Source organism: Solanum lycopersicum, chromosome 11 (assembly GCF_036512215.1).
Source record: "Solanum lycopersicum chromosome 11, SLM_r2.1".
NCBI lineage: Eukaryota > Viridiplantae > Streptophyta > Magnoliopsida > Solanales > Solanaceae > Solanum > Solanum lycopersicum.
In genome coordinates, this window is record NC_090810.1 from 59,172,232 (window position 1) to 59,197,878 (window position 25,647).

Below are 25,647 nucleotides of genomic sequence, written 5' to 3' on the forward strand. Positions count from 1 at the left end.
AAAGCCGATCCAATAAAACAACTCAAAAGATAAAAGAAGTATCGTTGATCTCTTCACGTTCATTCCTAGATCAAAGTAGAATTTCATCTTACCATTGCATTTAAGAAAACGTAGGAAAGATTTCTATAATGAACAATAATACTCTAGTTAAAAAATCTTCATGTATCCTTTTGACATTGAAAAACCTTTTGAAGAGAATTTGCACAAGCATGGACTAAGGTGCCCATAACAATGAGATCGCAAATGATGCTTAATAATTACAATTGTAATATTAAGCATCTCTTGGAAGCTCTGTATTGCTCAATATCTCTGGATAAGTGTCGATAACATAGCTCAAACTCTTCAAAAAGATGTCTCCGACTATGTTGATCCTCCAAAAATAGAGCATTTTTAGAGGATCAAACACTTGAATGTGACAAAATTGTCAAGAGTCCAAGCAACGCAACTTAAAAGTAGGTAAACCAGGGGCGTGTACTTCTGTATGAACTTAGAAAATATATCAACCAGGCGAAAAACGACCACGTTCCATAACTGAGATGAGCCATGGCATGCCAAGTAACTTTGGAAGATAACAATCTCACATAGTGAAGGAAAAGTGAAACATCAGGAGACATGTCTTTTATAGTTTACATTAGGAAAAAACCTAGAAAGACCATAGACAATTCAAATTACACGAGTTCTATCAAACATCACTTCCATGAAAACAGTTCTATAATCTGCAACACATTGTGTAGTTCCTTCATCAAACCTAGTCGACGCAGCAATCAGTTATTACCATGAACCCTCAGCACCAACGGTTGGATTCTGGAAAGCAGAGAAGTTCCAGAAAGTCTTCAATGAGTATGGCTGAGAAATTGTTACTCCCTCTTCTGTGATTTTTGCAATCTGCAAGTCCGAGAAACATCAGAATAAAATCACAAAGAAAGAGCAGACAAATCTCACAACTATATTATCTAAAATGAGCTTGATGATGAATTCTGTATCAGAAAGGAAATCTATACATGCAATCATCACGTTCACCTCCATTATTCAACAACCTTACCATTATTTTTTTCCCATTTCAATCTAAAGTACAAAAACAAGAAACCAACCTTCAGTCAACCACAATAGATATCTACATTGAGCAGATCTAGGGAGCAAATGCTATGGAACTTGAAGATCGAAGTATAAGCTCTTCTGCTTCCGCTAGAGCACACTAAACCTGTCTTATTGTTCATATCTAGTAGAGAAATACTTCCTTGCGGCAATATAATTAAAAAGGATGATTGGTGCCAGAAATTAGAAATAAATAGTGGTAGATTTTATTTTTTATTCTAGAAAAGGAAAGCAGTGACAGATTATGAAAATGCAGAATCAGACTATAGTCTTGGTACTTGTAGGAATGACAACAGATGCAAAATTCAGAGCTATAGACCCACAATTAAAACTACAATTACCAGGAAACTCATAAACTATAGGTTTGACGAAAGAAGTTCCGGGAACACATCTTGGCAAATTAAGAGGTTTCATTTTGATTAGTTCTAAAGCACTGACTTTCTACCTAAACCCCAGGAGGACTCTGTACCTGAAGCTTGTTGACTGCAGATCTGTCTCGATACAAAAGCACACGCATACATTTCTCCAATAACTTAACGCCCTCTTCATAACTCAAATTTTCATGCCATTCGTCACGAAGAATGGGCCTCGCAAGATGATTCCCAAATCCAGTAGCCACATGGTTGTCCTCGTAATGCACACCAATCATACTAACCTAAGGAATAAAAGAAAAAAACACAAGCATTATCAGTAAGGGATGCAATTGAGACGATCTGTCTAAAATTAAGCAAGACAGTGTATTGTGTTTTACTGTTCCAAGATACTTCTGTCCATTTTTTACTCCACCAAGAACAAGTGAATTCCAAAGTGGGTTGAACTTGTTGCGACGATTATACATCACACGTGTTAGGTAGTTATGCACTTCTTTGGGACCCAAGGAGTTCCCATCATCCCACATGTTGTCATACAAGCTGCATGCATTTACGAAGCATTGAATACCAGAACTGTTGCCCATCAAAAATTATATAAACAATAACAATAAACAAGAATAAGGACAGACGTACATAAGCTCATCAAGGTACTTCATTATCTCCTGAAAATCACTTATTTCACCACTTGCACCAAGAAGGGAGTGTTTTCCCACTGGCTTTAATCGATCCACACTCTTGTAACGTATCGTTGAACCATAGGAACCTGAAAATGGAAAAAGAAAGAAGATGACAACACATACTACATTATCTCTAGCATGTATTGGAGGGTTTATTTAACATCAAATAATATTAAAATGACAAAAGAGAACTTCTATAGGAGATCTTTCAATTCTCTATCCCTTTTCCCTAGTGACGGAACCATGTGATATACTTTTTTGAAAAAATCGGAGCACTGATTGGGACAAAATCTTTGATATAGAAGCTAACCTCCCATGTCAGCTGCCAAGAGAATACCATCTTTGTACTTGATGCCGACAACTGATGTCCCAGTCACATATGGAAACCTATTGAGAACAATACAAGTTAAAATTGCAAACATCTCGAGCACAGTAAGGAATTATAAAGGAAAATTACATAAATACAATCTCATTGCACGAGTGAGCATGTATCCATAAGGTAAAAATTTGCTGCATGACATTGTTGGTACTCTTAAATTTAACTACATCTCCCATGCATGCAAAGGATATGGTACATACAAAGAGCTGCACATCTCTTCCAACATGCAGATACTCTCATTCAATAATTTTAATCTGTTATATGACTCTCCTTCTCACTACAACAATAATAACAACATACCCAGTGTAGTCCCATAAGTAGGGATTAGAGAGGATACGATGTACGCAGACCATGCCCCTACCTTTGTGGGTAGAGAGGTTGTTTCCGATAAACACTCGGCCCTCCTCATTAAAGGATTTTGAGACCATGCCCCTATGTTTGTGGGGTAGAGAGGTTGTTTATAAACACTCAGCCATCCTCACTAAAGGATTTATACCTAGTTCATCCTCTGTAATGCTTTTATTTTCACTTTTTAGCGTGTATGAAGATTAAGTCCAACAACTTAAAAGCATAAGCAGCTTTAACATCCCAGTGAAACCCACCGGTAAGAGCATAAGCAGCTGAAACAGGTAAATACAGTTTGCAAATTCCTTTCTGGACCAGATATCCGCAAAGTTATTTCTGGCCCAAATGTATTTGCAAACTCCTTTGTGGTCCAGATGTATCCTAGGAAGCAAAAATCCAAGAGCCACGCAAGATGAGATCTCAACTTAACCCCGCACCTCATTCCTTCTACTCGGGAAAACAAAATTACAGGTTCATAATACCATAAGCCACAGACTGAGAACTCCAGTAAAGATCAAAAATCAATCATTTGGCATGGCAGAAATGTTCCGTGAAAAATGTTGATGTTGTTTTTCTGAAATAAACTATTTTCAGCTTAAAGGGAAATAGATGTTACTTATGAGCATAAGTCCTTTATAAGTATCGAAACACTTACTAACATCATTTTGCTCAACTAGTGCTTAAACATCGTAGTCAATCTTAAATACTTAAGAGTATCACTAGAAAATATCCGCATAAACATATATTCTTCCATCTTGTATTACTACCATATGTCACATACTTTCACACCTAACCAAACACCGACAAACCATCCAAAACATATTTTTTTCACTAAAAGAAACTTCTTTTCTAGTGAAAACATATTTCTACCTGGAACATTTTCCTCCATATCCAATGCTCTTCACCAGCATCCTTATGTACATAGGTACACCTAGGATTAGATGTTAATGGAATCAGGATCGAAACCCTTTTGTGTTACTGCATCCTAAATTAATAATGTCAACATATTAAACAGATCTTTTAAAGACAAATCCAAGGTCTGGAAACGTTGGACGAAAGCTATTGGAATAAGCAAAACTCGTACCTTCTACTCTACCCCCGCCTATGTAAATGTTTATAAATCAACCAAATATGCCTAAAGGCTTCCCCACCACACAGAGGAAAGTTCAAAAACTCGCCTGAAAAGCATTACTTTTGCTGGTAACTCTTGCAGTAAAAACATCCTTAAACATACATATTAACATAGAGTTAACTTAAGCCTAGCTAATAGCATCCAGAAAAACACTCAACAACAACATTACCCAATGTAATCCCACAAGTCAAGTCTGGGAAGCGTAGTGTGTACGTAGACCTTACCACTGCATTGGGATGGTTTCCACAGACACTCTGCTCAAAAGAACCACTAGGTGAAAATACAGGTAGCGAACAAACCAGCCAGCTGAGCTACTAAAACTATGTGCCTCTTCTATTTTATTTTATTTTTGTAAAATAAGAACAAAAACCCTATTTCGTAAAAACATCAAACATACTACAAATCAGATCTGTAAAATCTCATAACACGCAAAGAGTGGAAGAGAGCACGTACTGTGTTCTCTGAATATCAGATTCGGGACTCATTAAGCTACTTTTAGCCGGAGCTGAATCCATCACCTGAAAACATCACCATTTCCACACAAAAATTACAAAGAATTACAACAAAATTCTTCGATTCAACGCGAGATAACACAAAAAACTTACATTCATCGTCGGAAATCGGAATAGTTGATCTTCGATCGGAGAAAAAATAGCAGAGTAACAACACTGATCGGAGTTTTGTTTGTGCACTTTTCCCTTTGCACAAGAAAAGTTGGGTTTGGGCTGAAAGTGAAATGGGCCTCCGTTTTCGGGACTTTCTCGTGTATGATTTGCAATAGATAGCCACTTTTAAGGATATCATTTAAAATCTACTCAATTTTTATCTAAAGTATTTAAATTTTAACCCAATAAGAGAAAACTTCATACATTGCTTCCACTTTCTATATTTTTCTATTTCAATGTACATGTATTACATTTGAACCGATACATACGATATGATGGGAAGTTTCTAGATAGGTAATGCTAGTTTTACTAGATCTATTTTTTTTACGACGGATATTATTCTAGAAAATATTTAATCGATTGTGCAATGTTACGTTTTTTACAAAATTATAATTTTTTTTATTTTCATGCTTGAAATAATAGAAGTATAGGGATAAAATTTAATTTTTATTCAGTTTGATATAAAGTTAAGTTTTGAATTGAAAATGTCAAAGTTACTTTACAATTTTAATTTTAAAAGTTGGTAAAGTTTAATTTCAAACATTTGGGATCTAAATTAATGTTTCATACATTTATAATTTAACTTTAGACATTTCGAGGTGAAAATTAAATTTATGAAATTTTGAGATTCATATTTTTTTTAGTGTGGGAAGTCAAACATGCAATTTTTCAACCCTAGACTTTCGAATTGAAATTTGATCATACTAGCGTTAAATATTTTCTGTTTTTTTACTTTGTTAGTTATGTATGATCAAACGTATTTTTTACAATTAAGTTCATATATCTTTGTTAATTTCCTTGAGATTGCATAAATAATTTGTATTTGCATAAATCATCATGTTTGTTTATTTCGCGGGCTTCTAACCACACCAATATGTCATTCAACTTCTTGAAAGTCTTGGCAAGCCGTTGTATCGAATTTCACAAGCGATACAATGTGATGGAAATAAATTGCCTCGAATCAAAGCTAACATGTATGTATTATGTATTTATTATTTCACGTATTTCAAATTCAAATAGTTGAATAATAAATGTAATATGTTATTTTTGTGTACTTTCATTCTCTCCAATTAGGGATGGCAATGAAACGAAATAGATGCAAAACAGCGCGTGTGAATTTTAAGTTATTCATGACGGGTACAAGTTGAAGATTATGCAAGAGATACGAGTCTGTATGAATTTTACATAAATTTAAATAAAATCTAAAAAAAAAGTCACTCTAATTATGTATAAATATTGAAAGCTACTATGATGGATAAAGTTGAAATATAAATCATACTTCGTGTTTATAAATTATAACATAGCCATGAAATTTAATGACTATTATGATCAAATTATTCAAACCGTACAATTTGTAATATTTTTATAAGTACGCTTTTCCTTTTTTAGAGTGGTTCATTAATAGAATGGTCGTGTTTTGATTCATCAACTACTATTTATATCTTTACAATCCACAACCAAAATTAATAAAAATCATTAATATTCAGTGATGGTCTTTACATAGGATTGAAAATGAAAAAATATTTTATTAACTTCTACGAGTTAAGCGTCAATCCCTTTTGCTCACCTTGTTATCAAACCTATCTCCATCGTACTTTTCATTACTCTAGCAAAGGCCTATTTGGCTAGTAAAATTTTTTCATGTACGTTATTGTTAATTTTGATTTCTCAAAATATACAAATATAATAATATAAAAAATAATAATCTAAAAAAATCATAATATTAGAATGCCAAGTTGCAAATCTAACGAGGTTTATCAGAGCCAGTTTCACAATGCGATATGAAATTTCGATTTAAAATTTTGCTTTGATATGCAGTTTGGACTTTTTATGTTCTATGTTTTCTCATAAACATATAAAATTCATAATTATAAAACTATTAATATTGTTTCGACTCCTTATACAACTTATCAAATAAACAAATATAAAACTTGCATAGTGCACTATATAACAGAGCTATTGTGAAAAAATACAAGATTTCTTGATTAAAATTTAATTCAATAAAAAAATCATACAATAAACTGTAGTATACATATCTTTATATAACCCTCTCACATAGTATAGATAAATTACTTTCATTTTAAACTTGCAATTTTAAATTTGCATTTTTCGATCATATGACCAAGAAAATGAAAGAACATCGTCACTTTGAGCTATTTGCTAGTCAATTTGGTTTAAATAAATTTGTTAAAAATAATGAACCTGGTGAATAAAAATAGCAAAATAAGAATTATTTTAAATAAAAATTAATTTTATGTTGGTGAGAATAATCGATATTATAAGATATATAAAAGTTTAAAAAGTAAAATATGAATTATAATTATTTTTTTTACATATGAAATAAATGGCCAATAAATGTAAACTTGATGTTGTTTTTACAAAATATAAACTTGTGGATCATTTTTTGTATTTGAAAATTCTCAAATCATGATTTGAAATTCTCAATACATGTTTTTTTTAGAAAATTAGGAATTTCATCTCATGATAAAAACTCGAAGTCAAATATTCAATCATTAATTTCACATTGCGATATAGAATCACGTGTCCAAACACCTACTTAGGATATAAACTGAATCAATTAAAAGTTAAAACCTAACATCCATTATAAGGATTTTTGGAACATCAAAACATCATTTTTACAATTTATTTGGATGATTATCACTTATTATTTCACCGTACATACTATTATTTTGTGAAATATAACATTTGAATATACTATATTTCATTTTTTATCATCACACATTATCAATTTAAAGGTAAATCTAATAAAAAGTAAAATATACAATAAAATCGCTATAAAAAGAATAAATTAAAAGATAAAATAAAATTATTAAATGATAAAAAAACATAAAAAATAAACGCCGCTAAATCTAATACATAAAACAACATTTTTCTTTATATAATAACAAAAAATAATAATACGATATACAATAATACTTAATCAACAATCAAAACAAACATTATTATATTTTACCATATAGGTAACAACCAAAAAATGTCTTCAAAATTGCTAAATGCACATTGGTCAAATTATTATTTTTAATATAAAGAGACTTCTAAAAAGTCATCGAATCGGACGGCTGAGAAGAGTTCTGATTTTTCAAAACAACCAACAACTACCAAATGAAACCTAATTTGATCCACCTCTTCGTTTTCTTGGCCATTAGTGACGTGGGGACCACCCATCATAAATTCATTTTCCCCACAATTTAACTATCTTTTTCTATTGAAAATATTTACAAAAAATTTATATTAATTTTTTAAACTAAGTAACGAACAATCTCATCATATAAATAAGAGTCAGATTTACGTATATTTTATCATTTTCACATATTGTAATTATAAGACTATGATAGCGTGCGATCGCATATTCTTAAGTAATTTTGGAGAGTTTCTACATGCTCTTCGTTATATAATTTTAAAAATATATTTGATTTAAAAAATATAATTATACCTATAATTTCTAAAAATTATTCAAATTATAATGAATATATTTCGATAAAATTAATCTTATTTGATAGCAATTAACAACAACAATAAAAGATAAAATAAAAATGAAAAGAGCATTACAATAACTACATATTGAAATGACTAATTGGTTCAAGATAAATTATTACCCATTAAAACGTTATTCTTTTTAATAGAGTTGGTCGTAGATAAATACTAATCGTAATTAATGAATAATGAATGCTTTCATAATATATGAAAGTTTAGGATAATGTTAATTTTTTTTTGAATACTAAAATTTAACGCAATATATGATTTTTTTCTATAACTTAAAAAAATAAGGTATTTATTAAGAAACGACAAATAATATAGCTAAATTCCTAATTACCAAGTTTTTTTCAAATATTATTGTGATCGAAATGCAAATATATATTATATATATATACTAGAAAAACATGTATAATATTTATATTATTTATACATTATTTAATAATATTTTCAACATATGTATAATAGTACATCCTATAAAATATATGACAATAGTAAGTATAATTTCATAAAATAAGATCTGAAAATTTAATATAATTCAACAAAATGAGGTATTAAAAAAGATATAAAATATGTAATTTTTATTTATTTATAAAAAAATAAAATTTAGGCGATAACAATATTAAAAATAAAAAAATATAATGTACGCAAATTTTATGTAAAATGTATTTATTTTTTGAGTTGGTGCGCATATTGGGGGAGAAGTACGGAGGGGGGCGTTAGTAAATAGGCAAAATAAAGAAAAGTAAGAGCAGGATACGGCCACGTACACGTGAGCACATAGAATAAAAACCCGGATTTGTTATCACAAATTAAACCGGATTTAATAAACCATATGATACGTCCGGAACTTTTGGTTAGTAGTAATTCGAGGATAGCTTCATGCCGGTTTCGGTCAAGAGAAATCGCCACCACAGCAATTGTGAAGAGGTAGACGGAGAAGGCGAAGAAGAAGAAGAGGAGAGAGAAAATCTGCCGCCGCCGCCATCACCACCGCCGTCGTCGTCGTCGTCGTTGCGGTGGAGTCTCTTTCTAAAACCCTCATAGATTCATCTAATCGAGGTACTAAACACCTCCTTAAGCTTATTTGCTAGAGAAATACAAATATATTTTTATTTTTTCTAATGAATTGACTTTTTCAAAACATGCATAGTTTTTTTTTGTGGAATTCTGATCGAAGTATTTTGAGGTTTACTGTGTTTTTTTTTTAAATGTCATTTTTATTTAGATCAATATTTGTTTGGACATTGGATGGATTGATTTTGTGTGGCTGATTAACTGGATAGTTCAACTACGGAGTAAGGTTTGTTTGAAGTTGTGTGTACGAGCGGAAGAGTGTAAAGATGGATTTGGTTGCTAGCTGCAAGGTAATTAGATTTAATTCTGTTTTTGTTGTTGTTGAACTGTTTGTTTTTATTTTTTTTGGTGCTAATTGTGAACATTGCTTAGAGTTGTTTAATTTTCATATGTTGTGGCAGCTCGACTCTTTGTTGGAGCAGTGAAATGCGTGGATAGTTTTAGTGTGATATACGTTGCTGCTTGTTATTAGGATTAGTCACCGATAAATAGTAAAATATCAGATGAACATACAAAACTTGGAAAAGGAAGATTTTAGAGACTGTGAACATACATAGTAAAAGTAAACATTGATTCTGGCATTTATGCGCCCCAAATGTGCCTCCATTGCCAGTAACTATATGGTTATGTGGCGTGGCGTGTTAGTCAAATTGCACGTTGCATAATGTTCTAATTCTAAAATAGAAATTAAGTAGTACTGGTTGGTCTAGAAATTCCTGTTTGTATAGGTTCTGCTCTGGAAGTGTTTTACAGACCAGCTTTTGTATTGATAGTGCTGCTGGGAATCCCTGTTGTTCGCCCATGAATATATGAACCATATGTTTTGGAGACACCAAGACAAAACTTTTGGTGAATTGGTTGGTTTCGTTGGTGACAATTAATTGTATCTTATAGGATAAATTGGCATATTTTCGGATAAAGGAGCTCAAAGATGTTCTGAATCAGCTTGGTCTTTCAAAGCAGGGGAAGAAGCAGGTTTGAACTTTTTCCATGCATTTTTGGGATTGCTGGTTGAAACACAGCTTCCTTGCTTTTTGTTTAATTTACTGGCTGATGCTTTTACCTTTCATACCTTGCTACATTATCACTCCTAGAGGGAGGCCTGTAATATTAATCGTATTGTTTTCCGTGGTTATTGCAGTTTTTATGGCATGTCCTCCTCTTTATCTACATGTTGATTAATTTAGGGCTCTCTGCACATGCTGAGTTTAGTTAGTCCTCCTTGCCTGTTGTTGATAAAATGATAAAATGATGTTGCCGTTAGAGCTGTCTCTTTTTGCCTTGAAATAGGAGGGCTTTTCTTTTCCTTTTCTCTGACTAACACATTAATTAATAACTTAATTGGCCAAAGCTTCTGCAAGGAAATAAGTATTTTCAAGTAGTAACAAAAGCTGAAACAAGCAGCTTCTCCTGAAAGCAAGTGGTTTTGGTTTTTTAGGACCAGATTACCCAAATTATAAGTTCATCTCCACCAAAGAAACTAGTGTAGTAACTTGCCTTTCGTTATTTTACACTTGAAAGTACTTCATGAAAATGTTGTCCAAACACGTATGACTAACAAAAGTACTCCTCACATGATTTAGCCAAACAAAAAACCAGTACTGTCTAAGCATTTTTTTGTAAAACCACTTTTAGTAAGAAGTGCTTCTCAAGTAAGCTGACGTTTAAAACAATTTTGGTAGGAAGTACTTCTCAATAAGCTGGTTTCTGCAGTTTATAGATTCATGATTATGCATAGGCTAGTTATGTTCCTGCACAACACATGTTACATCGATATGTTAGTTTGTGACACTTGTATTTGGTATTGCAGGACCTTGTTGATCGCATATTAGCTACACTCTCTGATGAACGAGGTGAGCTGCTCCATTTCTTGCTTGAAGAAGCTGTTGGGAAATGTTAGACGCGTCTGGTTTGTTGGTGGTTTTCTTTGTGTTTCACCATTCTCTGTTTTCATTTACTTTTTTTTTTTTTTTTATAAAATATGCCAATCTTGTGCTGGAGTTGCTAAAGATACAGAGTCATTCCTCTTGGATATTCTTTTTTCAATTTGATGTAACGGGTTTCCTCACTATTCAATCTTGACTAATGTATCCTCAGTCCATCACATAAAAAATCTTACCCATTTTTCATAATTAGATCTTCGCACTGTCTTGGTGGACATTGTGTGATAACAACAACAGTATACCTGTTATCCCACAAGTGTGGTTTGGGGAGGGTAGGATGTATGTAGACCTTACTCCTACTTTTGTGGGGGGTGTTATGATAGTGAAATGCTTAAAAACTGAAGCATTCATGTACTTGTTAATTGTGGGTATCTTGTACTGTGTGTGTGTATATATATATATACATGACATGAAAAAAATAAATATATATGTATCTTGCTCTTAGCTAGAAGATGTGTTTGAACACACAGCCAAAATTGATGACCGATTCTCACATATTTCTTCGCTGCTGAACAGCTTCAGGATTGTTCCCAAAGAGAAACAGTGTTGGGAAGGAAGACGTTGCAAAACTTGTTGATGACATTTACAGGTATAAAGCAGTTTCAATCTCAGGACACACTTATCTAAAAGGGGGAAAATGGACTTTGATGTTTAAGACCCCTATCCAATTATTCAGTCTGTTGGACATGTTCGTCAACAATAATTCCTTTTAAGCTTAAGATTTGAGTGCAGAAGGAAGATTTTTTGCCTCTTAATTGGTACTCGAAGAAATTCTTCATTTTTGTGTATAGTGATGAGTGATCTTTCTTCATAACAATAACATACCCAACAGGCACAGTGTACCACAAGTGGAGTTTGGAAGGGTGGATGTATGCTGATGACCATACTCCTACCTCTGTGTGGTGGTTGGGATGGGGTGTAGAGAGGCTATGTCCTATAAAGCAGGGTTTCAAGAAAAATATGACAACAGAATAGCAAGATACAAAGCAAATACAACAACAAATAGTAATAGTGTAATGCACAATGAAGAGTAAGAGACTATGCAACTACTATATACTACTAGTAATGAGAAGAGGAGAGGAAGAAGCTAACCCCCTACCTCTCCCACATTAAGTGCGACAACACTTTGGTATCTACTAACTTCCTACCTTAAGCAATTACTTCCAATGCATATTGATCTTTCTACGTCTGCCAGAAAAATGCAGGTGTCTGGGGCGACGGGGGCAACTGGGGCAACTGACCTAGCATCAAAGTCGCAAGTTGTCTCCGATACCAGTAATGTGAAGTTGAAGGAGGAGATTGAAGACACTTACCACATGAAAATTCGCTGTGTGTGTACAAGCTCATTACAAACTGAAACAATGATTCAGGTTTTACCTCTGCACTGATTGCCCTTATATCTTCTACTCGTTTTTATGAACATGCATCTTCTTTTTTGCGTACAAATATGCACATCTTCAGTGTATTATTTTGAGTGTGCAAACATCCTTTTGAGCTCTGATTCTCTTTCAAAAGATATACCAAATCTGCTTATGTACTGGAAAGCTGCGTAATTACTTATAATATTTCCCAGTTGGACCGGTACACCATTGCATCTTTAACATGGTAGACTATCATGCTTATCTGTTAATTGCATGTGTGTTGTCATCATGATGAAGCTGTGATCTCAGCGTAAAGTATGCGTTTTTGAAAAATAAATTCTGCCACGATGAGGGATGTGCTGGACATAGTGTCAGCTTGAACATTTGAAGCTTCTGTTTCTTGTACTTGATGTATTACATTTGTGTCTCATGATGTTATCATGCTTGCAGTGTGAAGACAGAAGATGTCACACATGGCAACATATTCGTTGTGTTGTCATACCAGAGAAGCCAATGGAGGGTGGTGATCCACCAATTCCGCCTACTACTTTTTACTGTGAAGTGTGCAGACTGGTTCGTGCTGACCCGTAAGTGTTACCTTTGGTGTTCAATTCACTTTTATCGGTTCCTTTTACTGGAGGGATTGTATGATTTGGCTGCATATCCATTTACTGGAGTGTTGCATTGTACTTGTGGCTATGAAGGATTTTTCTTGTCAAATAAATTGTGTTCTCGAAATGTCTTAGATATCAAATACATACTACAGTTCTCTTCAACTCATAAAAGGTGTCTCCTGACATTGCTATTATTTAAAATCTTTGATATCTTAAGAAGAACAATTTGACATCAAGGCTGCAATTGATTGCTTTTCCCCTCTGAGATGAGCCAATGTATTGGAGATAAGAGAAGTGGGCTGACTCTCCTTATATTATGTAGAAACCAAAGGCTGTGATGGGTTATAGGGGTGATATTGTTCCATCTGTAAACAATGACGCGATCTTAGTAGTTGAGAAAGTTGTTAGCATTAGCTGATTTGAGAACCTTAACTGATGCAACTTTTATGTTATTTTATGCAATTGCTCTGAAATCTCATTTGGGTAAAAACATTTTGCCTTGTATTGAAATTTTCACATTCATAGCATGTGAAGTTTATAACTTGTTACCCATAAGCTCGCTAAACGTGTGAGTGCTAACCTGGGATTTTCAGTTCATGGCGGTAAGACCTGACACTTCATTTACCATGAATATGGATACTTAAATGACCACTTTGATGTGGCTTTACTTTGTTACATACATGATTTATATGGTACTGCTTGTTTCACCTTCCATAACTGAATTCCCTATATGCAGCTTCTGGGTGACAATGGGACACCCTTTGTATCCTGCAAAGTTGGCTATTACAAGCGTTCCTGCCGATGGGTTAGTTACCTGCAACTTCGTTTTTGATGTCTATCCTGTTCTTTATTATTGCTGCACCTCTTTTTGCTTGGCTTAATTTGTTTATGCGGTTAATTCTGTGAAGATTTGGGACATGCAGTTTCTAATACTTGTTCTTGCTACTATTAATTGGGAGAGATTTTTGTTTGTGTTTCTCTGAAACGATGTTAAAGGATGACCTTTCCTTTCCACAAAGTGATTGGTGCATTTCCATATTATCCTCAATATTCCATGGGGATGAGTGTGGTGGGATGGAAGCCAAAAAAGAAATGAAAAAAAAAGGAAGGCAACTTTTCTATAACCTACTTTTGATTCAAGAGCAAGTCATTAGGTGGTTAGTGAATTTCGAAAAGTGATGAAAAAGACTCCAAACACTAGTTTGTCTTGTATCTTGGGCATGCAAGATTTTAGTGTTTAAGTGCAAGTCTTGGATCTGTTTGCATCTGTATTTGTATGTTTTCCCCTAGGTCGGAAGTTTGTGCAATTCAAGGTGATGAAATCATGTCATAGCTTGACCATATTAAGTTAGCTTCATCATTTATGTGAGAACAGGTTAGCAGTTTGAACTTCCAGTTGCATGCAAGATAGATTGCTCTTCTTAAATGTATGATTTTGCATTTCTTTGTTGTCTGTTCGATGATAGAGTTTTTGGTGTGTGACATGAGTAAGCCTTTTCTGTCTTTGTGGCAAATGGTCCCATGAATGTAAGAGCCAGGATTCTCAGATATTTGTTGTTAAGAGGATTTATGCTTCTATTTTCCTCACTGAATTACTTGCTCTATCATCCACAAGGCATGTTCTGCTTTGTTATTGTTCTGTATTTGTAGCTAAACAAGTATGTAATTTCTTTCCTAATTTACTTATTTCATCTGTGAATTTTCAGGACGAACCCTGTGCAGAGTATCGAGAAAACATTTCAGATCACTAGAGCTGACAGAGACTTGTTGGCGAAACAGGAATATGATCTCCAGGTTGTTGGTTTTCCTGGTGATGGTTTAAGATAAAGAAGTCCTTTTATATTCATTGTGTTCGTTCTTCAAACTTGTCAGGCTTGGTGCATGCTTCTCAACGACAAGGTACAATTTAGAATGCAGTGGCCTCAATATGCAGATTTGCAGGTGAATGGTATGCTCTGTCCTATGTTGCTTCGTTTTTAATCCTGATCCAATTGAAAGTGAATGCTTAAGTTATGTTCTTCTTAATAGCTTTCTTCTTTCATGGAAAAATATAATGTCTTGTGTTTTCTTTCAAGTTCGTAGTTTCTTGGCCTTAATAAGAACTCGGAGGGGTGAGGTAAACATGATATTGTGTTCTGGGGTTCTTCTTACCATTCTTAACTGAAAATATTGTCTACTCAACTTTTCCCCATGTATTCTTCTGCAAAGACTCAATTGCCATAAATCAAGTGAAGATTGCATTTACAATTTTTTTTGGTTCTAGAAGATCTTTCCCTTGTGCATTAACTTCAGTTGAATCTCAACCAACAGGGGTTCCAGTGCGCGCGATAAATAGACCTGGCTCTCAATTGCTGGGTGCTAATGGTCGAGATGATGGCCCTATAGTGAGTATTAATTACATGCACTTCTGTTTCTGCCTCTTGGAAAGTGAATTGTTGTGTGTGTATTTGGGTATGTGCACTTCCACTTTGGTGTATATTTATCTTCAAGTGTTGTGTAGGCATGCTGAAATTTAATAAGTAGCAAATCTTATTGTTCCATATGAACTCCAGATAAATGTGTGAAGTGTAATGCAAGTTTACACAATTGATTGGTCAAATTGGTCTCAGAAAAGTGTTTGGGATAAATCATTCAGCGTTCTTTTTTTCTTTCAGGAACATTTTATAGATATTTTATAGATATTTCTCTCAATTCGCACCTTACCTTTTTATCAGATCACACCATGCACCAGAGATGGAATCAACAAGGTCACATTAACAGGATGTGATGCTCGTGTCTTTTGCTTGGGGGTCAGACTTGTGAAGCGGCGAACTGTTCAGCAGGTAGTTAAGTTTGACCAACATTATGCATTATGTAGATTCTCTTGCAAAAACCTTTTTTACCTGTTGTTTTTTAGTATTCAGTTGAAGTCTTACTTTGTTAATTAGTCGATTATTATTTCGCTTAGAGCACACTAGTCAGATGTCAAAGATATTTACAATGTATGAATATAGCTCAACCACCACGCTCATCTATCAAGCAAGTCCAACAACCGATATAAAAGGCATTTTCCCTTGCACCACAAATATAAATGAAAGGAAAAGACTGTCTTATTACATTTTACCCCCCAAATTATCCCAAGGAGAGCTTGATCTTAGCCTAAAGGCCGAGAAATTTATTTTCTATTGAGAATTTTGTCTTAAAATTATCCAAAGGAGGCACAGCTGCATTGCTCTTCATGTGCCTTTGTTTTACTTCGATCTACTCGCTGTCACCTGCTGATAATACTTCCTCCTGCTGTTAATTGCCTCAAGAGGCTGAGATACTAACCAATTGATATTATATGGCGAGAGCACAAGTGTCCAGAAGTTGAGGCAAATTTGTAATAAATAAGGACACAATTTATGTTTTCCCCATCCTGTGCCTGGATAGTACCATCTCACAACAATCCGCTTCTTCTTTCAAAATATGTTTGGTGAGTACTTACATTTCAAGCTTCACATTATATATTAAGAAAACAACTTTTGGCGGTACCTTCACGTTTCATAACATCTTTACTATTGTATAATTTCTCCTCAAAATGATTCTATTTCCCAATTCCCACCCACTGTATCATGCGATCTTCTGCCTCTCCCTCTACTAAGCATTCATACATCAGCTGTAGGAGCTTGTATACCTTGTCATGTTCTGATCTTGGATGGCTCCATGAAGTTTATATCCCACTAGACCCCATTTTTATTCTTACCCAGATAATCAGTTCATTATCATTTGTCAAACCAAAAACATGTAGAGATGCTATTTTCAAAGTCGTGTGCCCCACACTACATGTGAACATAAAGAAAAAACATCGTTTTTGACAATGTAGCTGCGGAAACCTATGAATTTGTAACTCTTTTTTTCCACAACATTACATCAATAATCCTTTACATGTGAGAATATCTATTGATTCATGTCCCATTTAAAGTGGTTATCGCCCTTCTCATAGTGCATTCTCATGGATAACTCCAGATCCACTTCTTTAGTATTGCATCATTATAGGAGGGCTACTGTAGACTTTTGTAAACCTCTTTGATAGGTGAATTTTTTTCTTTTTGTCGAATAATATTCCATTTTTAACAAAGGAAAAAATATCATTTCAGTTCCCTCTCCGTTCCTTCACAGGAAAAATCATTCTCTATTTTCTATTGCTATTGTTGATGGCATATACAAATATGGACATGTACCTTGATATGCTTGAATGAATGGATTTCAATGGTATTATCTTTGTCTTGGAAAATATAGTGTCTTCCAACAAGCTCCCAGGGTGTGGCCAATGAAGTGGGTTGAGAACCATGAGGGTTCAACTTTAAATCCCAGCAAGAGACCGAAAAACACTAGGTGATGTCTTCCCATATGTTCCTGCCTTGGTGGAAGATACCGGTATCTGTTGCTGGTGGGAGGTGGAATGTGTCTCGTGGAACTAGTCGAGGTGCATGTAAGCTGACCCAGATACCATGGTTAACTTGTAGATGGTGTGTCCATTTTCGAATACAAAAACTTGCCAATTTTGGATTTCTTGTAGCTTCCCCATTAGTACAAATTCTGTTTTGTGTATATTGATATTTCAAACCACTAGTATTTTTGAGAGTACCAAGGTCAACCCAAAACTTTTCATGAAACTAAAGAGGAACAGATACAGACTAGTGGAGACAATTCCTTTTCTCCTCATTCAAAGGAGGCATAAAGGGAGTTATTCTGAATTATAATAATTTAGCTGATGATTTGCAATATCTAGCCAGACCTCTACTTTTTCCTGAATCCATTTGTCTCTAGCATAGAAATTTGGAACCAATTGAATGATGTATGCTTCCTTAGTGTCCTACTTGCACAGCACACCTGTGTCCATTTCCTTAAAAGGCACATGCATTATCAATATCATAAAATATTCAGTAATTCTCCCAGAAGAAGTCCATTCTGCAATGTTTCTCCCAGAATTACATTCTGAAATGATGATACATGGTGTCCATCACTAGTACTAATCTTTTATCTAAGACATTGATTAGTACTCTATGAGCTATCTCCTCAGCTGCCTTTTGAGCTCCTCCATACACAGTTCCTTCCTCCTCTGATCTCCTTATCCAAGTTTATGAAGTATTTTTGTTTTGTTGCTGACCAATTTTCCCTCATCTTCCTTGTTTCACTTATTTAAATCATTTCTTAAAACACTCGTGCTCCAATACAATCTCTGCACATTCTTCACAACCTTCGGACTGTGATATGATACAGGTACCAAAATCTTTTTCTGTAAGGTAATGGAAAATCTGTCTGCCCATTCACTGGATGGTAAGGTTTTCTTTACAGGACATGATTCTGTCTGATTATAGAGAATTAAGCAATTAATCATTTTCTTGATTTCAAGATTATACTGATGCCTATAGTAGCTGTTAGCATTAATCAATCTATTTCTGTTTTTAAGAAGTGTGCTGGTGCTGCTCGAGATCCCTGTCAGTCCCTTCCAACTGTGGCCTTGATATTTCTGATATTGTTCTTCTCCCCAAAAATAATATTCACGATATTGTTGTAAAAATATAAAAATTCCTGATAGCTTACCATTTACATCACCATAGACTTGTTAACAAACAAGGGATCTTAGATCTTATCTATGGACTGTTTCATGTTTATGATATACCTTTGTTTTATTGTTAGGTTCTTAGTATGATACCGAAGGTGTCAGATGGTGAGAAATTTGAAGATGCCCTTGCTCGCGTTCGTCGCTGTGTTGGTGGTGGGACAGCCACGGAAAATGCTGATAGTGATAGTGATCTGGAAGTTGTTGCTGATTGTATTCCTGTCAATCTTCGCTGCCCTGTAAGTGCATACTGAAGTTATAATCCTGTTTACAGCATATCTATTAGTTAGTGTTGTTTGGTTTATCGTTGTGTTATCTCTCGGTGTATTTGTTACTGTGTCTCTTCCTCACTTAGTGGGCTTTTTGGTTTGTTCAAAGTAAGACAATCAAGCTGCAAGCTAGTGTAATTGCATACAATGTGGTCGTAGCTGTTATCCTAGAGGTCATATGCTTCAGATTCAAGAACCTCCATTAGGCACAATCTTAGTCATAGATGCGATTCAAGTGTTTATTTGGTGGTTTGAACAAGAAACCACAGGATCAACCTTTTGGGCATATCACCTGATCAAGATAACATGGTGGAGCACTGGCTTCCCTTTTATTCTTCCATCTATACTAGTGTCCACCACGTCTCTTGCTATTATTATATGTATTAATTTTTCTGGAGGAGGATAGCATGTCCGCGTTCAAATAATTTGGATTCTAATTGGATTTTGTCCTCTATATTGCTTTGTTGCCTTTTGTGTATTGCTGTGTAATGCAGCACAAGTCTCAGGGTTCAATTTTCTTTTCTATGTGCATACCAGATGAGTGGTTCAAGGATGAAAATTGCTGGAAGATTCAAACCTTGTATACACATGGGCTGCTTTGATCTTGACGTCTTTGTTGAAATGAATCAAAGGTCGAGGAAGGCAAGCAACTATAACCCATATCTGAACTAATGTCTCAAGTTCCCATCGTATATCCATCGGATATCATTTATTGACAAATCTTGTTCATGTGATGCAGTGGCAATGCCCTATCTGTCTTAAGAACTACTCTTTGGAGCATGTTATCATAGATCCATATTTCAATCGAATTACTTCTCAGGTATTGCTTGGTTATTTTTGGGGATAGTAACTTTGTTTTAGCATTTAGCTGAACTTTTGTGCGGTTTCACGATGTAGATGCGTAGTTGTGGAGAAGATGTCACAGAAATCGAAGTGAAACCTGATGGTTCTTGGCGCGCGAAGACAGAATCTGATCGAAGGAGTCTTGGAGATCTTGGACGTTGGCATTTACCTGATGGGTCTCTGAGTGAATCTCCAGATATAGAGTCGAAGCCTAAGCCTGAAATTCTTAAGCAGGTTAAACAGGAAGGAGGCTCTGATGGAAATGGCCTTAAAGTTGGATTGAAGAAGAACAGGGACGGATTGTGGGAAATCAGCAAACCTGAAGACCAGACATTTTCATCTGGAAATAGATTGAGAGAAAATTTTGGTCAGGATGTCATTCCAATGAGCAGCAGTGCCACTGGAAGTGGCAAAGAAGGTGAAGATCGCAGTGTTAATCAGGATGGTAATGGGAACCTTGAATTCTCGAACAATGCATTTGATCTTGAGGCCATCTCTCTTAATATTGACCCACCATATGGTTTTGGCAACGGAAATCCGTCAATACCAGCAGGAGATGCTGAAGTTATTGTACTAAGTGATTCTGATGAAGAGAATGAGCCAATTATCCCATCTGGAGCTGTCTTTAATAACAACCATAGTGATGCACCTGTAGTTTCTTTTCCAGCTCAACCACTAGGAATTCCGGATTCTTTTCATGATTCTGCGCTTGTTAACGGTGGGAATTCATGCCTGGGGCTGTTCAATTCTAATGACGATGAATTTGGGATGAACTTGTGGTCTTTGCCTTCTGGAACCCAAGGTGGCCCTGGTTTTCAGTTATTTAGTTCTGATGCTGATGTTTCAGGATCTTTAGTAGATGTGCAACATGAATCTATTAACTGTACCAGTTCTATGAGTGGGTACGGGTTGGGTGCAGAGAGTGGCATTGGATCTGCTTCTCTTCTTCCTGAAACATACACCGATCGCCCTAATGCTGATATAAATGATAGTTTAGTTGATAATCCCCTTGGATTTAGTGGCAATGATCCCTCACTTCAAATATTTCTTCCTACTAGACCATCAATTACGTCAGTCGAGGCTGCGAGGGATCAGCCTGATGTTTCAAATGGCGTTGGTACTGAGGATTGGATCTCACTTAGGCTTGGTGGTGATGGAGGGGTTCCTGGTGATACTGCAGTTGCAAATGGGTTAAGCTCTGGGCAGCAAGTACAAACTAAAGACACTGCGTTGGACTCATTGGCTGACACTGGTATTTCCTGTTGTTCTTTACCTTTTTTTTTTTTCCTTTTTGGAGGGGTGGGGGTGTGAGGAGAGCATGGATAAATGATCCACGCTTGCTTGAATTAGCATTGTGAGTTTTGCACTTTTGCCGCAAAATAAAAAAGAATTGGTAAAAAAAAAAAACTAGTTAGGTGATTATTATTGTTTAGATGTACAACAGGTTTAGTTGAGAAACTGCAGTACAAGCACAATTCACAGAGTATTGCAGTGTTGTTCTTTTAGAGATGGTTTACTTTTCCTGGTAGATATTCTTATGAGAGCTAAGATTTGTTGTCAGAAGTTCTGTTTTGATTCATGTATTGGAGCCATTCTAAATGTAGGTAGTGATGCTCCTGTCTGTGCAGCTTCATTGCTTATTGGTATGAATGACAGCAGATCAACTAAGAGCAGTAGAGAACGATCAGATAGTCCTTTTACATTTCCTCGTCAACGTCGTTCTGTAAGACCAAGATTGTATCTAAGTATTGATTCGGATTCTGAATAGGAGCAGATTCCATGGTGGCAGAACAATGATTACTGTTGCTAAGCAAAGACATTGGATATGACGAGATGAGGTTGCTAGTGAACACAAATTGGTCAACAAGAAACTATCTTCTCACATCTGTGCTGGCGACGTAGGAGTTTTCTTAGTGGTATGTGCTCCAACCTGCAAATATGTCATGTCATGCTCCCAATTCCCTGGCGTCCTCACCTCACTTTCTTTTCCATTGCAAACAGGACCAATCTTATTTTTTTTCTCTTCCGTTTCCGGATGGAATACTTGGAAGGTGACTCGCTGGTGAACTGTAAATTTTGGACAGCTTAGCTCAGGACAAGATCTTCTAGTAACGTCCACTGGTAAATCCGGAGGGGGAGGCATTTTAGCGCTTTGAGATCTCCTCTTGCCATTTGTGAAGCCAGTAGCCTGTAAATCGGTTTAATTAAACTAACTTACAAAAATGTATAATGTTTTGAATGTGTTTAACCGTTAATGGACCTTTTAAGGTCGGGCTCAATATCCTGATAATTTTGGTGCGAAGGAAGGTGGTAAAAGGAATAGTGATAGACTCTTTGATTTCGGTTCTTTATTTTTAGTTGATGCATTTAGAATAGGTAAGGATTGTGGAACCCGTGATAAGAGCTTGTTCTATGATAATGTCCTGTAGGTGGCGGGGTATTTTGCGTAACCCTTGTTTGTCTCAGTTGTCTATAATTGCTACTACAAGTTTTTCCTTTATGCCTGTGTTAATTTATAGAAACTGGCGTGTAGTAAATTTATCAAACATAGTCTATTGATCATATTTTAAGAAGTTTGACTGATATACATGAGAAAATGAAAATAATCTTGAATTCTTGTTTTATGATGGAGAAACTTGAAAAACATAGTAATAAAGTTTGTCTTGTAGAAATAATGAGTTATTTTCACTAGATTGTTCAAAATAAGGTCAAATCAAGTTAGCAGGTCATAATCCTTCGTGGCCTTAAAACTCTAAATAGAAAAGTGGCAATGATCTAGTATTTTTCACTGGGTTGAATATTTAGCATCTAACGAAGCTGGGATATCTATGTTTGCCTGTTTTGGGTTGGTGTAAACTTGACAAGGTCTTGACAAACGTCCACAAAAAAAATTTGGCATTTTTGACGTCGGAATTTGGATAACCCAAAAAATTGTTTGCTATAGCACACAAAAATCGTTGAAATGGGGGTATGCGCATTTCGAGGCTCGTTTGACCTTAGAAATGAGTTGGATTGGCCGTAATGGCCAACTGGCTGCATAGACAAGGTATTGACGGACATCTACAAAATTTTTTGGAGTTTTTGACGTCTTAATTCGGATCACCCAAAAAAAAGTTTGCTATAGCACACGAAAATCGTCGAAATGAGGGGTATACTCGCTTCGGAGCTCATTTGACCTTCAAAATTGGTCGGACTTGCCGTGAGGGCCAACCGGCTGCATAGACAGGGTTTTGATGGACGTCCACAAAAAAATTTGGCATTTTTGACGTTGGAATTCCGATACCCCAAAAAAGGATTTGCTATATCACACGAAATCGTCGAAATAGGGGGTATGCGCGCTTCAAGGCTCGTTTGACCTTGAAAATTGGTCGGACTGGCCGTGATGGCCAACTGGCTGCATAGCCAAGCTTGACGCACGTCCACAAAAAAGTTTGGCATTTTTGACGTTGGAATTCGGATCACCCTAAAAATAGTTTGTTATAGCACACGAAAATCGTCGAAATGAGGGGTATGTTAGCTTTGAGGCTCGTTTGACCTTCAAAATGGGTCAGAGTGGCCGTGAGGGACAACCGGATGCATAGACAAGGTCTTGACGGACGTCCACAAAAAAAATTGGCATTTTTAACGTTGAAATTCGGATAACCCAAAAAATGGTTTGCTATAACAAACAAAAATTGTCGAAATGGGGGGTATGCGCGCTTCGAGGCTCGTTTGACCTTCAAAATGAGTTGGATTGGCCGTGATGACCAACTGACTTCATAGACAAGGTATTAACAGACATCCACAAAAATTTTTGGAATTTTTGAAGTCTTAATCCGGATCACCCAAAAAATGGTTTGCTATACCACACGAAAATTGTCGAAATAAGGGGTATGATCGCTTCGGGGATCGTTTGACCTTCAAAATTGGTCGGACTTGCCGTGAGGGACAACTGGCTGTATAGACAAGGTCTTGACGGACGTCCACAAAAAAATTTGATATTTTTGACGTAGGAATTCGGATAACCCAAAAAATAATTTGCTATAGCACACGAAAATCGTAAAAATGGGGGGTATGCGCGCTTCGAGGCTCGTTTGACCTTGAAAATTAGCGGACTGGCTGTGAGGGCCAACTAGAAGCATAGCCAAGCTTGACGCACGTCCACAAAAAAGTTCGGCAATTTTGACGTTGAAATCCAGATCACCCTAAAAATGGTTGCTATAGCACACGAAAATCATCGAAATGAGGGGTATGCTCGCTTCGGGACACGTATGACCTTCAAAATGGGTTGGATTGGCCGTGATGGCCAACCCGCTGCATAGACAAGGTCTTGACGGACGTCCACAAAAAAATTTGACATTTTTGACGTCTTAATCCGGATAACCCCAAAAATTGTTTGCTATAGCACACGAAAATCGTCGAAATGAGGGGTAGGCTCGCTTCGAGGCTCGTTTGACCTTCAAAATGGGTCGGACTGGCCGTGAGGGCCAACGACTGCAAAGACAAGGTCTTAACGAACGTCCACAAAAAAATTGATATTTTTGACGTCGGAATTCGGATCACCCAAAAAATGGTTTGCCATAGCACACGAAAATCATCGAAATAGGGGGTATGTGCGCTTCGAGGCTCGTTTGACCTTGAAAATTGGTCGTACTGCCCGTGAGGGACAACCGCCTTCATAGACAAGGTCTTTACGGACATCCACAAAAAAATTGGCATTTTTGACATCGGAATTCGGATCACCCAAAAAATGGTTTGCTATAGCACACAAAAATCATTAAAATGAGGGATATGCTCGCTTCGAGGCTCGTTTCACCTTGAAAATTGGTCGGACTGGCCGTGATGGGAAACTGGCTGCATAGCCAAGCTTGACGCACGTCCACAAAAAAGTTTGGCATTTTTGACGTTGAAATCCGAATTACTCTAAAAATGGTTTGCTATAGCACACAAAAATCGTCGAAATGAGTGGTATGCTCGCTTCGAGGCTCGTTTGACCGTCAAAATGGGTCGGACTGGCCGTGAGGGACAACTAGCTGCATAGACAAGGTCTTGACGGACGTCCAAAAAAAATTTGGCATTTTTGACGTTGGAATTCGGATAACTTAAAAAGTGTTTTGCTATAGCACACAAAAATCGTCGAAATGGGGGGTATGCGCGCTTCGAGGCTCGTTTGACATTGAAAATGAGTTGGATTGGCCGTGATGGCCAACTGGCTGCACAGACAAGGTATTGACAGACATCAACAAAATTTTTTGGAATTTTTGACGTATTAAACCGGATCACCAAAAAATGGTTAAATCGTCGAAATGAGGAGTATGATCGCTTCGGGGATTGTTTGACCTTCAAAATTTGTCGGACTTCCCGTGAGGGACAACTGGATGGACGTCCACAAAAAAAATTTGGCATATTAGACGTCGAAATTCGGATAACCCAAAAAGGGTTTGCTATAGCACACGAAAATCGTCGAAATGGGGGGTATGCACGCTTCGAGGCTCGTATGACCTTGAAAATTTGTCGGACTGGCCGTGAGGGCCAACTGGATGCATATCCAAGCTTGACGCACGTCCACAAAAAAGTTTGGCATTTTTGACGTCGGAATCAGGATCACGCTAAAAATGGTTTGCTATAGCACACAAAAATGGGTCGGACTTGCCGTGAGGGCCAACCCACAACATAGACAAGGTCTTGACGGACGTCCATAAAAAAATTTGACATTTTTGACGTCGGAATCTGGATAACCCAAAAAAAGGTTTGCTGTGGCACACGAAAATCGTCGAAATGAGGGGTATGCTCGCTTCAGACAAGACTCCGTGCG

General features: G+C 36.1%; 2 protein-coding genes across 6 annotated transcripts; one reads left to right on the forward strand and one right to left on the reverse strand.

Moving 5' to 3' along the window:
- Nucleotides 1-560: 560 nt before the first annotated feature.
- On the reverse strand, nucleotides 561-4,756 carry LOC101251952 (proteasome subunit beta type-4). Of its 2 annotated transcripts, XM_004251065.5 has the most exons (7): nucleotides 4,605-4,756; nucleotides 4,453-4,517; nucleotides 2,454-2,530; nucleotides 2,100-2,229; nucleotides 1,847-2,006; nucleotides 1,565-1,750; nucleotides 561-885 (listed from the first exon to the last, which is right to left on the reverse strand). In XM_004251065.5, the coding sequence occupies exons 1-7, from the start codon at nucleotides 4,608-4,610 to the stop codon at nucleotides 772-774; spliced, it is 738 nt and encodes a 245-aa protein (XP_004251113.1). In that variant the 5' UTR covers nucleotides 4,611-4,756; the 3' UTR covers nucleotides 561-771. The 2 variants fall into 2 exon arrangements, with proteins under 2 accessions (XP_004251113.1, XP_069147726.1); XM_069291625.1 differs by lacking the exons at nucleotides 4,453-4,517; nucleotides 4,605-4,756 and adding an exon at nucleotides 3,738-3,847.
- A 4,169-nt stretch (nucleotides 4,757-8,925) lies between these two features.
- SIZ1 (E3 SUMO-protein ligase SIZ1) lies at nucleotides 8,926-22,303 on the forward strand. Of its 4 annotated transcripts, none has more exons than XM_069290690.1 (18): nucleotides 8,926-9,221; nucleotides 9,388-9,526; nucleotides 10,131-10,211; nucleotides 11,047-11,089; nucleotides 11,696-11,768; nucleotides 12,375-12,549; nucleotides 12,991-13,127; nucleotides 13,891-13,959; nucleotides 14,861-14,948; nucleotides 15,027-15,102; nucleotides 15,465-15,538; nucleotides 15,869-15,976; nucleotides 18,819-18,980; nucleotides 19,548-19,652; nucleotides 19,750-19,830; nucleotides 19,908-21,105; nucleotides 21,458-21,769; nucleotides 21,855-22,303. In XM_069290690.1, exons 2-17 carry the CDS (start codon nucleotides 9,503-9,505, stop codon nucleotides 21,619-21,621), a joined length of 2,658 nt encoding a protein of 885 aa, XP_069146791.1. In that variant the 5' UTR covers nucleotides 8,926-9,221; nucleotides 9,388-9,502; the 3' UTR covers nucleotides 21,622-21,769; nucleotides 21,855-22,303. The 4 variants fall into 4 exon arrangements, with proteins under 4 accessions (XP_069146791.1, XP_025883803.1, XP_069146792.1 ...); XM_026028018.2 differs by having other exon boundaries at nucleotides 21,482-21,769; XM_069290691.1 differs by having other exon boundaries at nucleotides 21,622-21,769.
- Nucleotides 22,304-25,647: the final 3,344 nt, after the last annotated feature.

Coding starts and splice junctions, on each gene's coding strand:
- LOC101251952 (XM_004251065.5), bottom strand. Junction 2,007..2,099: donor AAGTACCTTGATGAGCTTAT/GTACGTCTGTCC, acceptor AAATGCATGCAG/CTTGTATGACAACATGTGGG. Junction 1,751..1,846: donor GACAGAAGTATCTTGGAACA/GTAAAACACAAT, acceptor TTTATTCCTTAG/GTTAGTATGATTGGTGTGCA.
- SIZ1 (XM_069290690.1), top strand. CDS start 9,503: ATGGATTTGGTTGCTAGCTGCAAG. Junction 12,550..12,990: donor AAACTGAAACAATGATTCAG/GTTTTACCTCTG, acceptor TCATGCTTGCAG/TGTGAAGACAGAAGATGTCA. Junction 15,539..15,868: donor GTCGAGATGATGGCCCTATA/GTGAGTATTAAT, acceptor CCTTTTTATCAG/ATCACACCATGCACCAGAGA.